At 40.9% G+C, this 19,182-nt stretch overlaps 1 protein-coding gene across 1 annotated transcript; it reads left to right on the plus strand.

The window, feature by feature from the left end:
* The first annotated feature begins 1,419 nt into the window (after positions 1–1,419).
* LOC148840342 (cysteine-rich hydrophobic domain-containing protein 2) lies at positions 1,420–16,622 on the plus strand. The gene is made up of 6 exons (XM_088931249.1): positions 1,420–1,739; positions 7,026–7,080; positions 7,835–7,990; positions 12,078–12,134; positions 12,314–12,373; positions 14,478–16,622. Exons 1-6 carry the CDS (start codon positions 1,618–1,620, stop codon positions 14,526–14,528), a joined length of 501 nt encoding a protein of 166 aa, XP_088787375.1. The 5' UTR covers positions 1,420–1,617; the 3' UTR covers positions 14,529–16,622.
* The last annotated feature ends 2,560 nt before the right edge of the window (positions 16,623–19,182 follow it).

Below are 19,182 nucleotides of genomic sequence, written 5' to 3' on the forward strand. Positions count from 1 at the left end.
TTACAGTCCTCCTTCTCTCCTATTTATTACAAGCCTGGAATACTTGCTGCCGTATCCCAGTTCACGTGAAAGGCTGTTACCGGAGGGTGTTGTGATGAGAGTATGCTGTCCAATGTGTATAGCTGCTACTATGCCTGTGCTGCACGGCAGCTCAGAGACATCACCTCCTTGAGGGCTCAAGTATTCCCGAGTGTGCAGGGGAAAGAGGAAGGGCGTGATCAGTCACCGAGAAATCACTTTCACCAGTGGTCCAGCAGCTCTTGTACATCATCATTAAATCGCCGGTCTCTAAAGATGCACCTGTTAAATGAAGTAACTTGGCGGTTTGGGACCTAACTCTGAGCACACGTCTGCCCTCCAGGTCAAGCACCAGAGCTCTGTTTATCGAGCAGCTGGTTTGCTTGGTTCAGCGATGACGCGCGTTCCTCAGGAAGATGGACCTGGGTCTGAGAGGGGGGGACCGGTGGCCCCTTCACTGCTGCCACCCAGGAGGGCAGCTGCAGCAGCACTGGGTGACGGGAGGCAGAAGCATGAAGACCTGAGAGCAACTCAGAGCAGACTGTGAGAATAAAATGTAAAACACATTCTGGCGTTTTGGTTTCCAGGCGTGAGCGTCGTATTTTTATAAAAAATGAGCTACCTCTGTTCTTGGTGATTTTTACACCCGATTATGCAGGAAACATACTTTTCTGCTGGGAGCTCTTGTGACCCATAGACCTCCCTGTATATATGATCATTGTTGCATTGATGTTTATGTACATAATTTATTTGACCATCTTGTTTCCCTTATTTTGTGATGATTTGCTTTTGTATTTTTTTTATATTTCTAAAGCATTAGTAAAAATCAATAAAAAAATGTAGATGTTTGCGCTGCAACTCCCACGTGTGTAATTGGACTGAAGATGAATAGACGGAAGGTTTAATTGGTGACGACTGATTAGAGAGATCAGAGCCTCGCAACGGCGTTAACACGACCTACGTAAAGGTAAACACAAAGCTTCATCAGTCTTACTGGGACTCGAGGTTTCTCGCTTAGTGTGCTGTAGAGGGGCATGACTGTAGTGAGGGATCTTGTCCCCTCTTGGTGCTTTTGATCTTCATCTTCTTGAATTGCTGAAGTGGGCGGCTTTCTTAGACTCCAGACACCCCACGCCGCCCTGTCTCGCAGAAACACCCTCCTGCCCCCGACCCCCTGCTCTGGATGCCGCAGGTGAGAGGGGGGGCAGTCTTGCCGAGTGCAGGACTGGCCGGACCCACGCCAAGGCGTGCGTCTTCCGCGGTCTCAGGTAACCCCGGGAGCGTGTGTGCGAGTGGCGTGGGTCCCGGCTGTGCGCTTCAGTCTGCAAGCAGAGCCGCGCAGCGCTGAGCGCGTGACCCCCGGCACCTGCGCACTCCTCCCGCGTGCTCCGCTCTCGCGCCGCGTGACGCAGCCTCTCGCGAGGCGGCGGATGTTGTTGTTTTGCTCTCGAGCAGTGAGGCTGCGCCTTCGCCGCTCGCCGGGTTGTTTGTTTGGGGGGTCAGTTTCTTGGGGGGCTGCTGGTATCGGGGGGTCGCTCTGCCACTGTGTGCGCTTCTCTCGGGCCAGCGCAGCGCCGGGGGGGCCCAGGCGTGCGGGCGATGATGGCGGACTTTGACGAGATCTACGAGGAGGAGGAGGACGAGGAGCGGGCCGTGGAGGAGCAGCTGCTCAAGTACTCGCCGGACCCGGTGGTGGTGCGCGGATCCGGCCACGTCACTGTGTGAGCAGCGGGCGAGGGGGAGTCTGGGGTGCCGCTGGGGTCTGGCCGCGCTGTGTCGTCTCCGCTGCGATGCCGGCGGGTCTCAGGCGCAGGAGAGGCGTGCTGCGGGCAGGTCCGGGCCGAGCAGCGGAGGCCGGGGCTCTGGTGTGGGTAGGCCCTGTGCGGGGGTCGAGTGCGAGAAGAAGCGCGTCTGTGGGGGTGGACCAGGGCTCACGGTCTTCTAGTGCGCCGCCGCGGCGTGGGGAGCCTCTGCCTGCCGGGCCCGGGTCGCCCCAGTCCGGGAGCCCACAGCGCCTCTTGCAAAGACACCCCGTTTGGCAGCTGCAGCCGGGCAGTCGGGCTTCAGCGTGTTGTGTGCTCTGGGGAGGGGTGATGCGCAGCCAGGCAGGAAGCTTTAAGTTCTGTTTTTAAATGTTTTCGTCCTGAGTGGCGTGGTGTCGCTTCGTGTTACAGTCCTGCCGTGCTCCAAGCCCGGATGACTTTTTCCAGCAAGTGTAGTTTGCATGTCCGCAGAGGTGAAGGCAGGCGGATTCATGTAAGGGCTCAGATGTAAAGATCTTGATAAAAGCTGCGGTTGCCTAGTAAAGGGAAGATGAACATGTTAACGGTGACTTAGCTAACTCAAGAATCTGTGAAAGTATGATATGAGAACAAAAATATAGCAGCTGTAGTATTTTACCTTTGCAACTGACTTCTCCCGAATTTTCCTTTTGGTTGAATGCCTGTGCTGTTCCAGACACTAGGGGTTGTGGGTTAAGCATACATTATGCTTTTAACCATGGCAGAAGTTTTTATTAAGTGGGAATATGTGTTGAAGCAGCAGTAAAGAGCAAATTATGAATTAGTCCTTCCTGATTAGAAGATAGTTTGCTACAAAAATAACCTGTTTTCTTATATAGTTGTTACATCATGTTCACATGGGTGTGAGTGCATCTGTGTATCTGTCTACTGTAAATAAGCACACACTGGTGGTCATAGCTGTGAGAAATATGGAAACAAAGAAAGATCAGAATAAATGTCAGTTTTCATTCATTAGCCTTTTAATATAAAAAACTCAGACTGCCAAAAATGCTTATAAAAACGATCTCCTTTTGTTAGCAGCCACAGCCACACAGTGTTCTTTTGGACAGTGCGTTTGTTTTAAGCCTCACAGATCTTTCCAAATCCTCTCAGATCAAACATTTTTCCACTCTTGCCCATCAAACCTGTCCCATAACGTCTCAGTGGAATTGGGGAGGTCGTGGGAGCAGCGGTCAGAGTTCTAGACTTGTGGCTGGAAGGATGCGGGTTCGAGCCCCCTGGCGAGGCACTGCTGTTGTCCCCTTGAGCAAGGTGCTCCAGCTGAACTGCTTGATGCAGCTTCGCCCCTGGAGCAGGTTCACGCCGAATACCCAGCTGCGCAAGAGGGTGCAAATGTGCGCTCAACACATCAGCCAAAGGCAGCGCAGGAACAGTAATGTTATTTTCCACGTATGAACTTGAGATCAGTTACATGTAGAGTGGGCCCACCTGACCCTGATGGTGTGGTTGTGGGGTTGTGATCCTGGAGCAGCCCGCTGTCGTCTGCATTTGCACTTGTACATCCTGGTCCAGGCTTCACAGCTGGTCCTGGAAAGCTCTTCCGGCTGACTTCGTCAGGACCTGTACTGTCTGTGAATGTGTGAATCAAGTCCCCTTGTGGTCTCTGTTCAGGACTGAAATGGTTCTTTAGTTTTCAAGTGTGGTGCGGTGGATATTCTGTTAGGCGAATTGAAACTTTGAAATAAGCTTGGCTTTCTTCTCGCCCAAAATAAGTTGTATTAATAAAGTGGTTATAATAATAGGAATCGTTATTGGGAGGCATTGAGTATGTTGTTAATGCTCATAGCATACCTGTGTAGTACTTCCTGAGTGTCAGGATGTTTGTACAGCGGTTTTAGACAGACAGTTTGTAAATATGACCCTAAGCATGAAGGTGTTGTGTTGAAGGCTTGATAGTACCCGCTCTTTGAATGTGCATTAGCTGGTTACTCGAGTAGCAGTGTAACAAAATACATTGTTTCTAAAGAAAGGAATATTAACTGGTAAATTAGTTAAAAAGTGGTATTTGTGACAGAAGACCTAGATTCTGTTTGTTAGAACCAGCAAAGATCCAGGAGAGGTGCACAACCCTGGTGCTGTACAGGGGAGCTAGTTTAGAAGGGACATTTTTTAGCTGGAAGTATTACTGGTAATTGTGCTTTAATTAATTTCAGAATTAGTGTTCTTAAAATAAAACCTCCAGAGAATTGGATAGTAAGCTTTGTTTGAACAGAATAATCCTACCAATGTGCAGATTTGATTCTGTTGAAATAACTAGCCAAATTGTTTTCTTGCATTGCTTGATCCATATAGCCCACAGGAACATGGTCCTCTCTTTACATTAAGGAAATCCAGCTCTAAAAGCTCGTGTGTTCTGAAACTTTTGTTTTTGCTTATTTTGAGCTGTTTTCCTAATCAACACCAATGGCTTGTCCTCCCATTACTTAAATTCAAAAGTTTAGGTTTCATAAAAGCATTCAATTGCTTTGATTAGACGAGGCTCTGAAAGTTCAATAATTGCGATGAACGGGACTTGTGATGATATGTTTTTTTCCGCAAGAGTTTTCACATTTAATGTTGATTGTCCGTAGCATGTCTGATAAAGAGAAAGGGGAGAAAGTCATTACACTGATGTTCAAGGTTGCCAGTTTTTAGCGGCAGCTCTTAAACAGAGCTAACAGAGCTGATCCGGACTGATCACTGGGTGTGAATTGTTAGGGCGTAGCAGTTTGCCTTCGATGAACCCTTAGTTAAGCATCCTCAGAAGGCAGCTGTGTTTTATTTCCTGCTCTATCGTGTACAAAGCCACACATTTCCTAATTTTCTACAAGATGACATTCTTAGTCATTATCTGTTTTTGTTAATGTGTTACTAAGCTTCTAATCCTGTGGGAATTCTGGGGGCTCTCTGTCTTCTCTAATGGGATACACACCACTGCAGAAAGACATTTAAAGGCTGTGTCTTATGATTCAGAGTTTCTGGAACCTTTGGAAGAAGATGGGAAGTTCAGTGTTTAATTTCTTGGCACTTTTTATTTTCATACCCTTGTTTAAGATTCAGTTTTTCTGAGATTCTTAAAGGTTATTGTGACGGTGTACATTTCAGGAATGAAGTTGTTCCTGAACCTGAATTTCGTGAGAAGTAAATCAACATGTCCGTGTTGTTCAAACCTGATTTTAAAAAAATCTTTTCCCATGTATATCTGAGTTGTGCTTGAAGATGAGCTTTGTTAAATTTTTAGGTGGATGTCATTTTATAATCCAGAAACATGTTCTGGTTCAGTTTTTAAATTATTGTTAAAACCTATCCCGCCAGTTCAGAGTAACGTGCTGATTAGTACAGTCGTCACTTTCCCAGAAGAGGATTAAATGCAGATGAATTGAAATCATTTGTGTACGTATAGATGTACAAATACAAGTAAAGGCGACTGATGCCTTGAACCGGTTGCATTCAGAACAATTTTAAATCTCGGCAAAGTTGTTTTTCAGCAGCTTTCAAGCATTTGGAGATGGGAGCTTTATTGTCTGCGTGAAGGTGCGCTGTTAGGGTTGTGTTAAAGCGTGGGGGGTGTTGTGTGGTTCGCGCGACTCGCCGTGCGGCCCCTCCGGGTCGTCGTCAGGGCTCGTGGGCCCCCAGACGCACACGGTCTCCGGCCCCGAGCCCTGGGCCTGACACCAGGAGGGTAGGTGGTCCTGCACTTTGATGGGCTGTTTCCCAGAGGACAGCTGGATACGGTTAGTTACAGCCGTCATCATCAGTTGTCTTCTCCAGCACTCTGGAGCCAATTAACTTGGTTGTCCTCGGATTGTGATTTCATTTTTGCTTTCTCTCCACAGTCCCCTCATTCCCTGTCTGATATCTCTGCACTCTTTTAAATTGTACTTTCAGGCTTTCAGGGTTTTTTTTACCTCAGAACTATTTAATATTTTTTAAATTGTAGAAAGCACATTACTTCTGTACAAAATCAACAACATTATTTTCTTTCAACAGTCCTTTGATTTAATGCCAAAAATAAAAAAAATACAGAAATTGCTGTAGTTTTAGATTTACAAAATGCTTACTTAACCAAAGTCAAATGTTATAGTAAATGTGAAAATTATTTAATTTAATTACTACATGAAAAAGATTAAGCCTTTTCAGTCTGTGTTGGGCCTTGTGCCTTAAAAGCATAAGCAGGCTCACAATGCACATTGGCTACAGTACATAACTGAGCAACATGTGAAGTAAAATGTATTGGTGTCCCTGTCAGGTAAGAATCTAGGCTGTAACAGTAAATCAGTAAGAAGCAATGTACGATGCAGTCTTATAGCCCATTCCACAGACAAGGTAAAGCAAGGTTTAAACAAAACCTTTTGATCTTGCCTTGCCATATGTGTCAACATTGAGCAAATACAAATTGCTTATTGTTTTATAGCTTTTCTTTCTTTAGAGCCCTATTTTTTTCAAATATCATTAATAGTTTCGTAACTATTAGCAAGGCTAAATAATATCAGTTAGAAAATGAGCGCACAGTCCTAAGGAAATGTATGATTTTTGTTCTTTCTGTGGGTCATTATTAGGTTGAGTACATCACAAGATGTAATGGTAAAGAAACGTATGCATTGTTATAAGCCATGCAGAGCTGATTAGACCACAGTTGCTATGTTGTGTGTGCATCACATGAATAATAATGGACCACTTTGTTTTTTTTTATAGGGATGTGTCAGTTTGGGGAGTTAGCCTTGCACTGAGTAAATGAGTATTTAGGCAGCTACTCCATTGTTGTGAATATTCTCAAGAATTATTTTATTTTACTTCAGTGATCAATCAGTCCAGACTACCGCAGCATGTCATCAATCCATCTAATCAAGAAGCCAGTTTCAGGCATTCTTTTAATATAAACACAGTTATTTTTATTGCATTAGTATCCTCCTTTTGTATGAAGTACTGAAATATGAGATGTGTAATGATAGAGAGCCATATTATAAGGAGAGCTTTTAAAGTGTTTTAAACACAGATTCACCCAAATGTATCATTGTGCTACTGTGTAAAAATGGCTTCTTTTACAGTCTAAAGTTTGCTGGAAAATATCAGTCCCCCCCCCCAAAAAAAAGACCACATCCTTGCAATAAGGTTTTTATTTATCGCTCTTTACATGTGCATTAATGTAGTATATGACAATTATTACAGTTATAAGAATGAATGTGTGATAGACACTAGAAAGATAACATTTTCTCTTTTCCATAGGTTTGGACTTAGCAACAAGTTTGAGTCTGAGTTCCCATCATCATTAACAGGAAAGGTAAGTTCTGTTTATTCTGATGTAGTTCTTTGTATCATGTGATACATTTACAAAAGAATTAGCAGCTATTTTAAAATGGAAGATGTCATTAATTTCATTTCTCTAATCACAATAAACATATAACGTTCTTATAAAAAGTACGAAATCTGATTTTTTTTTACTGAAATCTCTCACAGTTATAGCACATCAGCTCTATGGGAATTGTGCCCTCTGAAGGTTTTGAATAAGAGCTAATAGGCACTGAGTAAAACACACCAGACAAACAAATTTGTTTGCATTTCAGTCTAGTTTTATAAGATGGTTTAGGAAAGTAACATGACCATGTTTTTCATTATAGGTATCTTTAGTGCTGTAGGTGTAAATGAGAACAAACCGCAGCTTTGGGCTGCCTTGGCTCACAAATCTTTATTGTGGGAATGCTGAATCAAACTGCCTGATGCAGGAGGGTCTTTCTAGTTGCAGTTCCTCAGGTGTTTGTAAATACAGGTTACTTGCTCTCCCATAAACAGGATCTTGTCTCAAGGTTAAGTTCTAGTTCCAGTAGATTAGTAAGATATAGAAGAGAACTTTGAAGGGATTGTAACAAATTATTTATGTTTATTACTTTAGTATATAGGATTTCTTATGATGTTACTATGTTCGCTGTAAGAAACTTGCCAGACTGGGCAAACTGTTGTTCTTAGGAAATGACTCCAGGGGGCTGGGATTTGGGTTAAGGTGGCTTGTCTGATAGTCAGGCTGCTCTGTGTTTCAGGTGGCTCCGGAGGAGTTCAAGGCCAGCATCAACAGGGTTAATGGCTGCCTGAAGAAGAACCTTCCTGTTAATGTGCGCTGGCTGCTCTGCGGTTGCCTTTGCTGTTGCTGCACTCTGGGCTGCAGTATGTGGCCTGTCATTTGTCTCAGTAAGAGAGTAAGTACAGTTTTCTGTACTACAATGCAAAGACAAAGCAGCAGTGTCTTCTAGTGAAGAGACGGGCCTTAACCTATTTAACATTTCATCTGTCATTGTAGATTGTATGCAGAAAAATCCGGATGGGAGTGCGGCACTAGTCTCCGTCTGTTCTTTGTAAAATCATAATTTTAGAGTGGAGAATTTTTTTTCTCTTGGGTATTGTGGAAAATCATCTTGGTATCATGCTCTCAAATTTTCAATTTTAAGGTTATCCGTGCAAAATTAAGTTTCAGAGTTGCAATCAATTGGTGAATTGGAGGTAGAAGTCAGATATTAGTATATGGATTGTTCTGTAAGGGAGATATGATTACCCTCTCTGCAGATGGAGTTTTAATAGAAAGCATGTCTTTTTCTGGTGCCTTATTTCTTTATTTGTTCAGTGAGAAATTTAAAAGCATTTAATTTACCGTATAGTTTCAGAATTTGTTCCAAACAGTTGTTTTGAATTGGTCTAGCACTTTTGTTTTCAGTTGCTGATTCTGCTTTGCTCATTGATGCCGAGCATTTATCTCTCTTTTCTTTCTGGTCATTGAAGGACCAGAGATGTCACAGAGCTGTCTGTCTCAAGAGCTCTTGGCTGTTTGCCAGGATAGGGATATAAAATGAACCTCATGTTAATTAATATTCAGCACCCTGTTGATGTCTTACTCACAGGTGCTCTGACAGTTTAAAAAAACTTTGCAGCATTTGTTTTGTAATTGCCTTAACTATGTATCTGTCAATGTTCATGGAAATTGTTTTCATATTAATTTTCCTAGATGTCTGTGTATTTATACTGTTCTTTTATTGAGTTAAAATATTTTAATGAACACCAGTTTTCTTCAGCATTTATTCTAATACGTACTGACAATACATATTAATTCTTTATTATCATTACAAGGTTTTGTGTAATTAAATGGTAGATCTTGGTGACACTGAGCAAATGAAATATTTATAATCAATGACATTACTGGAATACTAACACAGGAAACACTGATTTGCAGAACTGTGAAAAGGTATAAATACAGAAGTCTCAAAGACCTCTGTTTGCTGAAGTATAATTTAGATTGCTTTTCACTTAAAGAGGAATACTAGAACATTTGTCAATGCTTTGTGGTTTCTCTCGTAAATTTGTATGCAGATCATCTTTATGTGGTGAAAACTTTCCTGACAAAAGTGCTTCTTTTTAGTTTTGTTTTCTCACCTGCCTTGCACTGTAAATCTCTGCAATGTCAAGTGAAGTGATTAATTAAGCTGCACGTGCAAGTGGTTTTTGTCACCTGTCAAGAAAGAAAGAGGCAGTGCTTCAGAGAACTGAGTGATGCTACTTCACGCACAATGTTCTGTGCTGTGCCTTGCAGCTTGCACAAATTTTCTGTTTTGTTTTGAGTAACCTTCAGGTCAGATTTGTCTTTTTATGATGTTCTTTAATGATAACACTCTTTTTTGTAGTCTAAAACATATAAGTATTAAGAAAGTTTCCACATGAAACTGATCTTCAATATAGTGTTGGCTGATATAGTTTGTTTTTGCTGCATGCTAATTGAATAATGTTTTCTGTTTAATAACGCTGCATTAGAAGCAAATCTAAGTATCATGATTGCGTATCAGATTTTTTATGATTTTTATAGTCGTGTGTTTCACTTGTAAGTTTAAATAGTCTTTCATTCCTGTCTAGACGGTTTGAAGAACAAAATAAAAGTAAAAGGATTGTGCAACTAAGGTTTCTACATTTAACCAAAAATTTACTTCAGAAACTGGCTTGGAAAGAGTTAGCTTCAGAATCAATATGATTTGTAAAAGGCATAAATATCTTCTAATAGCTGTTTTTATGTGCCTCTAAATTTGAAATCTGAACAATGAGCTAACAGTCTCTGCTCCTTTAGCCAATTCACTGCAGGATCAGGGCCAGGAAACAGCAAGGTAAACCTAGGTTTTGTGTCAGCTCTGCTATTGGTCTGTCAGCGGGTGGGCAGGCAGATGCCTGTTCAGAGTGAAAAACTAAATGCCGTTTCCCTCCATTGATAGAGTAGCCTTTCAGAGTCAATGAGCTCTGTCAATGTGGGCTTGTCAGGGCTACAACTTCATAGACCTGAGAGGCGGTTGGAGAGGTCAGGCCTTTTCAGGTTCGCTGTGATGCAAATGAACTTAGCCGCTTAAACAACTATTGGAATTTTTATGTCTGCTCCTTGTCTTTTTTTTTCTTTTTTCCTCTTTTTTTTTTTGCTCCCTTTCCTTCGCAAAGTCATTGACGAGACGTTCAGTGCTTTTTAAATTGGGAGCTGTATTGTGCAAAAAAAGAAAAAGGAGCTCATACAGATTTATGCGGGTCTGAAAGCAGTTAGATCATGTTCTTTTCATGGTCCGATTAGAATCAAATCGATTTCCCCCCCGCCTCAAGCTTGCAGAATGGCAAACGTAACAAAGGTTGGGGGGCTAGACAAGAGACAGAACGACTGAACTTGAATGTTAATTACACCCTTCCGCCTATCCGGCTTTCTGAGATTGACTACAAACCAGTACATATGTGTTTAACATGTTTTGAAAGACAGGCGAGGCTGAGATGTAAAAACCAGAAGCCCTAGGACAGTTTAACTTGGTAATACAGGATTGTTAACGGCTGAATTTCAGTTTTTAAAACTAGCATTGGCGGAGCAGAGCTTTTTAAATCTTTGTTTTAAAGTAGCACGCTTTAAGACTGTAGCCGAGTACAAGAGAGGGATAAAACTGCGAATGTTTGCAAGTTAATCTTCTCCCTCGGGGACGAGTGCTCTCCTGGGTGCGTGGAGCAGTGCTGCCCCAGTGCTGGAGCAGCTGCCGGGGGAGGCTAATGCAGTTGAACTTCGTGTCAGCTTCACATGTCCCCTGCACCTGCAGCTGGGTAGGCCTGGTCTTGACACCTGGCTTCACCATTTATCTTCTTTTTATCATTATTGTTGATCTAATGGGGAAGGCTGTTCCCTTTGTCTGCTGGGCAGTTGGGAATCGATAATTGAAGTTTGGAGAAGATGGGATTTAGCAGTTTCTCGGGGCAGGGGGTGGAAGAGAGAGGAGTGTTGTTCTAAAACTGAGCTTTAGAATTGCCTTCTAAAGCTGCCAGTCGTGAGTGTGCGCGTGTTAGGAGTTACCTGTTCCTGAAAATTGTGGCGATGTTTGTTTGTCTTCTGTCCTATTTGAATTCGTACTGTATATGTTGTATGTATGCCTCATCTGTGTTCTTTGCTGTATCGAAAAATTCCACCAACTATTGTTGTGTGGCAATAAAGAATAATCTAATCGTATGATCTCGTTATGCTTAAAACCTCACACTTTGCTCCTGGTGTTAATTTTTCGTCACTTATAAAAGTATCGTTTGGTTTTAGATCGTTGGTGTTATTTTCACTGTAAGTGTTCGGGCAGCCTCACATCTTTAATCCTGTTAACCTCAACATAGTAATTAAAAACTGTGCTTCTGTATTTTCTTAACCCTGAAATCAGTTTTATCCAAGTGTTTAGATTAGAAAAGAAAATCTGATTGTACTCTTAAAAGTCTTATTGTTTTTTTTACATTAAATTATTTTAAAATGTCTTTTCATACTTTTAAAGTAGATGTGAGGTAATATGTGAAAGCTGTTTACGGAAGTGTTTGCAAGCGCAGCGGTGTGTAAACACGAACGTGTCCCTCTTTCGTGATTTGGAACAGATCAGCGTTCTTTGTCTCTAGCGATAATAAAATCCCAGTCATTATGATATTAAATCCATGTCTGACTCGGAAACCCTCTGCCAAAGCAATTAGGGTAGAATTAGAGATTGTAAGATTGCAATTAGAGATTGTGAGTAGAATTTCTCTGAGGTGGGGAGGGGTGCTGCAGGCCAGGGAGAAGTTTCCATTTGTTCCCACCAATGGATTAAAAGGGCCATTTCTATTCTAGTTACTGTTTAACACTGAAGGTGCTTTGACAGCACAAGGGACCACCCTGTATTCAGTCCCTGTCCCACACCTCTTCCCCCTTTCACACAGGCAGCTGCAGCGCAAAGTTTTTCAGAAATCAGTCAAGAGTAAAATTCTTTCTCATTTGTCTTCCAGACACGAAGATCGATCGAGAAGTTGTTAGAATGGGAAAACAATAGGTTATACCACAAGGTGAGTGCCGCAGGGAGCAGCTTTCTGCAAGGGGCTCAGACCGTTGGGGTCTGAATTGCACAGTATGGAAACAGATGCTTTTGTTGAGCTAGAAATATGAAAGGTGGACAAATGGGTTAGTCTGGGTGCTGCAGTAAAATAAAAGTCATTTTTCTTCCTTTTCTCTCTCTACTTTCCAGCTGTGCTTGCACTGGAGGCTGAGCAAAAGGAAATGCGAAACGAATAACATGATGGAATATGTAAGTTAGAGCGCTGTTTTGTGAGTTTCTCTATTAAATGATCATTTATTTTGCTTCTGATCTTATTGTTTGCATGATTATTTATCAGCAAGGTGTCAGGATGCTTAATTGCTTGAGTGGAAGGATTATCTACGGTCTGCAGATGCACATTTTTACGTGCAGAGCTGATTTATAAAGTTATGAATGGCTTGAAAACAAGGTTTGAACTGTGTGCTGAAAAATAAATTAATTGAAAGGATGAAACGGCCTGAAGATTCTTTGTTGAGGTGTGAAATTAGAGCTTTTGAATAAAGAAGCAAGTTTCAAGGTTGGATAACTACTGAATCATGAACATTGCTGAAGGACTTTTTTACTTGTCTTGTTTTCTGCCTTTTATTGAAAAGTTACTATGTTTACATATAAAATGTTAGCGTCTTAGTGCAGTAGGAAAAATGCTATTAAGAGTACTGCATGTGTGTGGATTTTATTTCCACAGTAAGGAAGGTTATAAAATTGTACTCGCTCCATTTTGCAAGGAATTCATTCTTTCTGAAACAATTCATAATGTTCGCTAAGAAGTGCAGTTTCCTTATTTGTCCCTACATCTTGGTTATGTGCATATGGGCAGTATTGCAGCAGTGTAGCAATAGTTCATTTAAAGCTACTTTATACAACTCATGCACGTGCAAATCTCATAAAACATTCCAAAAGAGGTTTTAATCAACCTGAAGTGAAAAAGGTCAAATGTACAAAACGTTCAACGGTTTGACTTGAGAGATTCACAAAACACTCTATTCTCTATTATCTCTTATTCATAGGCTTTCAGGCAATTATTGATGAAAGTCTATTTTCAAATTCAAAACATAAAAGACCCTTTAAAATGGCTTTTTGTGTAGATAAAAACCTATTCACCGCATTGGTTACTATAGATTTTTGTATCAGCATCTACATTGAGCGTGTTGATTTATGACGGTGCGAGACACGTGATAGGATTGCATAATGAAGAAGAAATGGGAGGAGCTAGCTGGATCGTTTGTAGTGTCACCTTTGAATGCGGAGTGTTTTTCTTCTTATTAACATCCATAAACAAACAAGAAAGCAAAGAAATAATGAGGGAGTTGAAAGGCTTTATTATATACCCAACATTATGCCTGAGGTCAGATAAACACACAGTTCGGGGACAGAAAGCGATGCGTGTCTGTGTTTTGTCAAGCTGACTTGCAGCCCTGCCTGAGGATGAGCGGACTGTGACTCTTTTCACAGCTCGGTGCAGCTGGCAAGGGAGAAATCGGACATACAGCCGGCAGTCCAGTCATCTGTATAGTGCTGAGTGTTAATGTCCTTTCAGAACCAAAAAAACACAGTTGCAGACCACTGTATTTCTGTCCATTTGTTTCCATTGAGGTATTTATGAAGCACAGGAACATTTTTATTTGGTGCTTCTGATTTGTTAATTTGAAGTGTTTTTTTGTTTCCTGTGATTCTGAAAAAGTGGTCAAAATATCCATTTGTTGAGAAATCATCTGGGTTTTTTTAAAAGGAAATATATGAAAGGTGCTTGATTGTACACAACTGGTACAGCTAGTCGAAAGTGCCACAGTATATTGAGCTGCATTCACGAAATTCAGCAGCGAAAGGAAAGAAAACACAGTAAATGAGAAGGACAGGAAGAAAGGCCAAGAGGGAAGGAGAGCAGTCATTCAGATATCTGCATTGTTGTTCTTTGTCTCATTTTGCTTCACTGTCAAAACATAGCACCTAGTTAAATGTTTTCTAGTGTTTTGCTTTAAGACGAGGCGAGCACAGCGCCTTGTCTGCTATGCATCTGTTCGTCCTACGCAGATCCAGTGAAGGTGCTGAGGACGGGGGCAGTGTTGCAGCCCATGCTGTGGTGGGCAGGCTCTTAATGACCTCCCAATTAAAGGACAGGCGTTCTGCATGGCCTGATTATGCTGGTTTATTTTCAAAGGGGTCAAGGGGTCTTTCAGAAAGGTTGCTGGCATGACTGGTGGCGAGTGTTCTTATCTTCATGCTAATTCTCAAAAAAAGAAAAAGAGGAAGCTGACACCATGAAAATGCTGTAACACTTGGATTTCAACAACCCCTCTCTCTTTGTGTGTTTCAGGTCATCCTGATAGAATTTTTACCGAAGACTCCAATTTTCCGGCCAGATTAGCCCTCAGTGTGACTCAGAGACTTGTTTCAGTGTGTTTTCCTTCCAATGGTGCCTTGCTTGGTACTGTCCCGGTTGTGATTTTGAAATGGTCCGACAGAACCTTGTGGTTTTCTCGCTGCCTCTCCCCCCTCTCTTTCTTTTTCTGCTTCTTCTTTCATTGCAGATGTTCGACACTTCTCCCCATTATTCCAAACCACGGATACTGTTTAATCCTCACATTTCATCCCAGTAATCCTTCTTGCTTTATATCTGTGATTGCTGAAGCTGAGGACCGTCACTGAAAAGGAAAACCTCTCCTGTTTGTGGTCACCAGAAAGCCTGTACATGTATTGCAGATTTTTTGAACTTTATATTAAAAACAAAAGGAACTGAGAAGGCATCGTATTGTAATTTTCTATCTTATGGAGTGTCTCCTGTTGCTGTTAAATAATCCAGGTGTATGATTTTTTTTCCTTCTCTCTATTAGCTGTTCTTAGCTTCGACAGATTCACTTTTATTAGTTTATAATGAAAAAGTCAGCTGGTTCTGCAAACAATCTACCTTACTGTACTTAGAAATGTTATTGATTTTTATATAGAAGCAAAACCAGCAAATGGTTTTGCAAGTGTCTGACCATTTCTGAGGCTCAGGACCATAAAAATGCACTAGTGTTGCAGTTTTCAATGGACTTTTGTTTTCCAAATCATTGCCATGTCTCATGGCCTTTCTGATTTTTTGCCTTGTTTACTTTTTTTCTGTTCAAGAGGGGTGAAAAAGCTGTTTACTCTGGTTTTGTAATTGTCGTGACATGAACTGCACTTTGACCAGTCATCACACCCAAGAGGTCAACGCATGAGACGTTCACCAGCACTGTCTGCTTGCGATGGCGAGTGACAGTGCTAAATGAATGTGAGGTGTAGCTTCTGAAGGCACACTTTCCTTCAGGTTACAAGAAAGGGGCAGAATTGTGTAGTATTTCATTTATTTTATGTTCCATTTGTAATGAGTTTTTTTTCACCCCTTTGGTTTGGTGGAATATGTATTTTGGTTATGCCTTTTTTTAAGCTTGGGTCAGGCCAGTATCTTATTTTTATTATGTTTTGTTTAAACACTGTATCAGTTGTGCTTAGATGCTGATTATATGCATCACAGCCATAGGGACCTGTCTATTGCATATTTTGTACTGTATGTAGTTTCTACAAGGAGTTCATGTTTTGGTTATTCTTACATGTAATAGCTTTAAATCTTACTTTTTTGCTAATTAAAAAAAAAACTTTTTATTTTTTACACCATGAAAATGCAGACTTAAATTATGAAAAAAGTAGCAGAACGATAAACCCTGAAGAGATGTATTTGAATGTGCTTTACTGAATCTGCTTGTTGTAATGTGCCATTAAAATGTTTCTTGCTTCTTTAATGTCACTGACTTTGCTTGCCTGTGTTCTACAAGCCTGCCTCTAGTGGCTTGTGAATCTGAGGGAGTGATATATAAAGAAGTAAGCTCTGATATATCTGAGATGTAAAAAAGGGCTTCATTTGTGTTATAGTTTATGGTGTAAGGTGTAGCCTGAGCACTGTTAAAGCACCCTTCTTGTTCTTTCCAGCTGGCTCAGTCATTTCCTAAGAGTTCAGGAATCTTGTCAATTTGTAATAGAAAACTAATATAGCAATACATGTTTTTTTGGAAGCAATTGTCAAGTGTTTACCAAAGCTGTACTCACTTTTCAAAGGCCTTTAACTCACTACCTGCATATTAGTTTATCTAATGACTTTGCAGTGCTAATAGGTTTTAATACCACTTTTTAACTAGGTACATTGCTTGGCTTATCGTCTATGAAAACTGGGCAATGCAAACCTTAGGTAACTGTTAAAGTAGGTCAAATAGTACAGACTTTACTTCTGTATAGTTTTCCTGTCATGCATGATACAAATCATACTGGAAATCATGGATAATTTTTAAATGCATTACTGTACTGTAATAAATGTGTGTATGTTTTTTTTTCGTAATTTACTAAGGGACCTGGCCCAAGTGTTAAATGCAGTGTTGTTTTCTTTAAAATTATTTATGACATTGTATGAACAGTATTGCCAGTAATAAAACATTTGGAAAGAAAATAACTCTTTAGTTTCCTGATTAAATAAAAAGCACAGGTGTCTTGGAAAAAAGCTGGTAAATTTTGCTTTTTGAAATTACTTTTAAGGTTAAGCTAGAGAAACCAGTGAATTGAATTGAGTTTGCTGCTTAGATATCTGTATTAGGAGTTTTCAGATGCTGGGAGAAGATATTTGAGTTCATTTTAAACTTGCTGATGTATTGTATCTTTATTAAATGAGGTATTACGGAATAAATCCTAAATTACTCTAGATTTCATTTTCACCAAAATGTGTTTTTCATTGTGTCTTTTTAACAATGGTTAATGCTTAAAATTAAATCAAGGTTAGGAGAAAGGATTAAAGGCACTTGTGTGAAGTATTATGTCGCTCGGGAGAAGCGTTTTCTCCTCTGACCTCTTTAGGAATCCGTTTAAACCCATGTGCTATTCCATTTTCTTAATGCAGGATTACATGCTCATCAAAAAGAAACATTGTTTGGAGACCGGTAAAAGGAGGCATGCATATTATTTTGTTGCAGTGAAAGCTGAGCTTTGATAGGCCTCGGTTCCCAAAACGGCTGAGGGACAGCCACCATTCAGGCGTCTCGCTCAGGCACAAGTTAAAAAGAGTTTGAGGTATAATGTGGCTTGGAAAAAAAGCACACGATCGTTTTAATGTAGCCAATTGTCCGCATGTGAAAAAAGTAACAGTTCCTTGTGAGTTAATTTTAAATTTTGTCGCTGTCTGTCTGCTGGCCATTGTGTTCAATTCTTCCAGACAAATGCCTTCTCCATGTGGGCTGCTGTTCTCCTAAATGGTCTCAGATCTCCTTTTTGCAATCAAGATTATGTTGCTAAGGAGATTTTGCTTTTACTGTTGCCATTGATTTTGTGTTAATACGTTTTGAATGCCTCTTGGTATTCTTTTGCAGACAAGGGAGAAAGAAAAACTTTCCTGAGTTTTGGAATTTACATTACAAATGGATTGGTGGTGTAATGAAGCCGATATAAAGTGGGCAGTTGAAAGGGTCTAAAGAAGACCACTCAAGTGAAAAATGAAGCAATGTGCAGCGTGTATACTCCTGCGTCCTTCGCCGAGAAGGGATCGGCGTCCGCCGGACAGAGGGGAAGAGAGCGCCGCCACTGGCACAGACCACCCACTTCCCTGCCGCACTTTTATAGACTCATTAAGCTTTTATATACTTATCATATTTTAAATTATTTAAAGATGCATTGCTACTTTGTGGCTTAATTAAAGCCCTCAAAACTGAATATTGCTTCTGGGGCTTTTTTCAGATCTCTTGAGGGCGGAAGAAACCAATCATGTTAAAGCCCACATGTGCTGCAGTAAACCTTTTTATGGCTGTATAAATCTGCTTTCCTCTTGCTCGGCGATCTGTCTATTGTGTTGGTGACTGCTTGAAGCAGTTGTCTCAAGTTTCGGGGATAATTTTTCATTTTATTTTTCACGTTTTAACCCTTTTCATAGGTACCTTTAAAACATTCTGCCTTTTTTCTTTGCCTATTTAAAGTAGTCGGGTATTGCCGAGACGACGACATTTGTATTGCAAAGTGTTGAAAAGACATTGCTATGCAGAGGAGGGTTTATAAAAGTAATTCAGAATGCCCTGAAGTCAATTTGATTCACATCTAATCTCAATAAGAGTTTTGGGCAAGTGCTGCACGATAAAAAGCACTGTTGAATGGCTTTTAGTCACATTCATGTGAGTGTTACTGGTGCTGCTGCTTTTTCCTAGTTTTGCTCTCCTGGGTTTTTTAACACGGCCCTTCAGGAGCTCCTCTGCAAACAGAAAACTGCAAATCGAGCTGCCAATTACCCATCTGCCAGGAAAAACTAGCAGATTTGTCGGTCTTTCTCTATTAAATGACATTTTTAAACACGTTTTGAAACTTATGATTAATTAATTGGATCTGATTAGTGTGTCTGGCTTTTATCACTTTCTCCCTTCTGAGGAGGCCTGCATAATTTTAAGCCTGAAGAGGTTTTCTTTTTCAAGTTACTCTTAAGAAGCAAAGATGGCTTAAACTACATGGTTAATGCAAACACCCCACCCTTCAGTAAACGTTTTGGCTTCAGTAAACAATGTGTGTATTTTAGCAATTATACCATTTTCCCTTCTTCTGGTTCTTGGCAAAAAGGTTGTTTCTTGCCCAGTGCACTTCTTCCTCTTCTGAAGATTGTGTACCAGAAAGTCTTCCTCCGAGCACCTGTGCAGAGAGAAAGGGGACCTAACTCTGCACACCCCTCTGTGATCAGGACAGCCCAGACCCATCAGGTTAATGCGGATTAACGCTTTTTTACTTCTGTTGTTCTGGAGGTGTTCTGGCAGGTGTGTGTTGGAAGAATGTGTGTGTTTCTTTCACTTGGGAAAGGACAAGGTTGAATATTTTCATATTTTGAATGAGGTACTTGAGGAGGAGAAGACAGGTAAATGGCAGTCTTGTGTTTTTAATTATTCTCGGCCATTTGCATATTTCTATAATAATGCCATGTGTTGGCAACACTTTTCATTAGCTAATTGCATCTTCAGGCATTGGTAATGTTGTCTCTGGACATCAGT

Source organism: Atractosteus spatula, chromosome 1 (assembly GCF_055471065.1).
Source record: "Atractosteus spatula isolate fAtrSpa1 chromosome 1, fAtrSpa1.hap1, whole genome shotgun sequence".
NCBI lineage: Eukaryota > Metazoa > Chordata > Actinopteri > Semionotiformes > Lepisosteidae > Atractosteus > Atractosteus spatula.

Excerpts from the sequence above, each read along its gene's own strand:
- LOC148840342 (XM_088931249.1), top strand. The coding sequence starts at position 1,618 with ATGATGGCGGACTTTGACGAGATCTACGAGGAGGAGGAGGACGAGGAG. Across the intron at positions 7,991-12,077 it reads TCATTTGTCTCAGTAAGAGA|ACACGAAGATCGATCGAGAA; the intron begins GTAAGTACAGTT and ends TTTGTCTTCCAG. Across the intron at positions 12,135-12,313 it reads ACAATAGGTTATACCACAAG|CTGTGCTTGCACTGGAGGCT; the intron begins GTGAGTGCCGCA and ends TCTACTTTCCAG.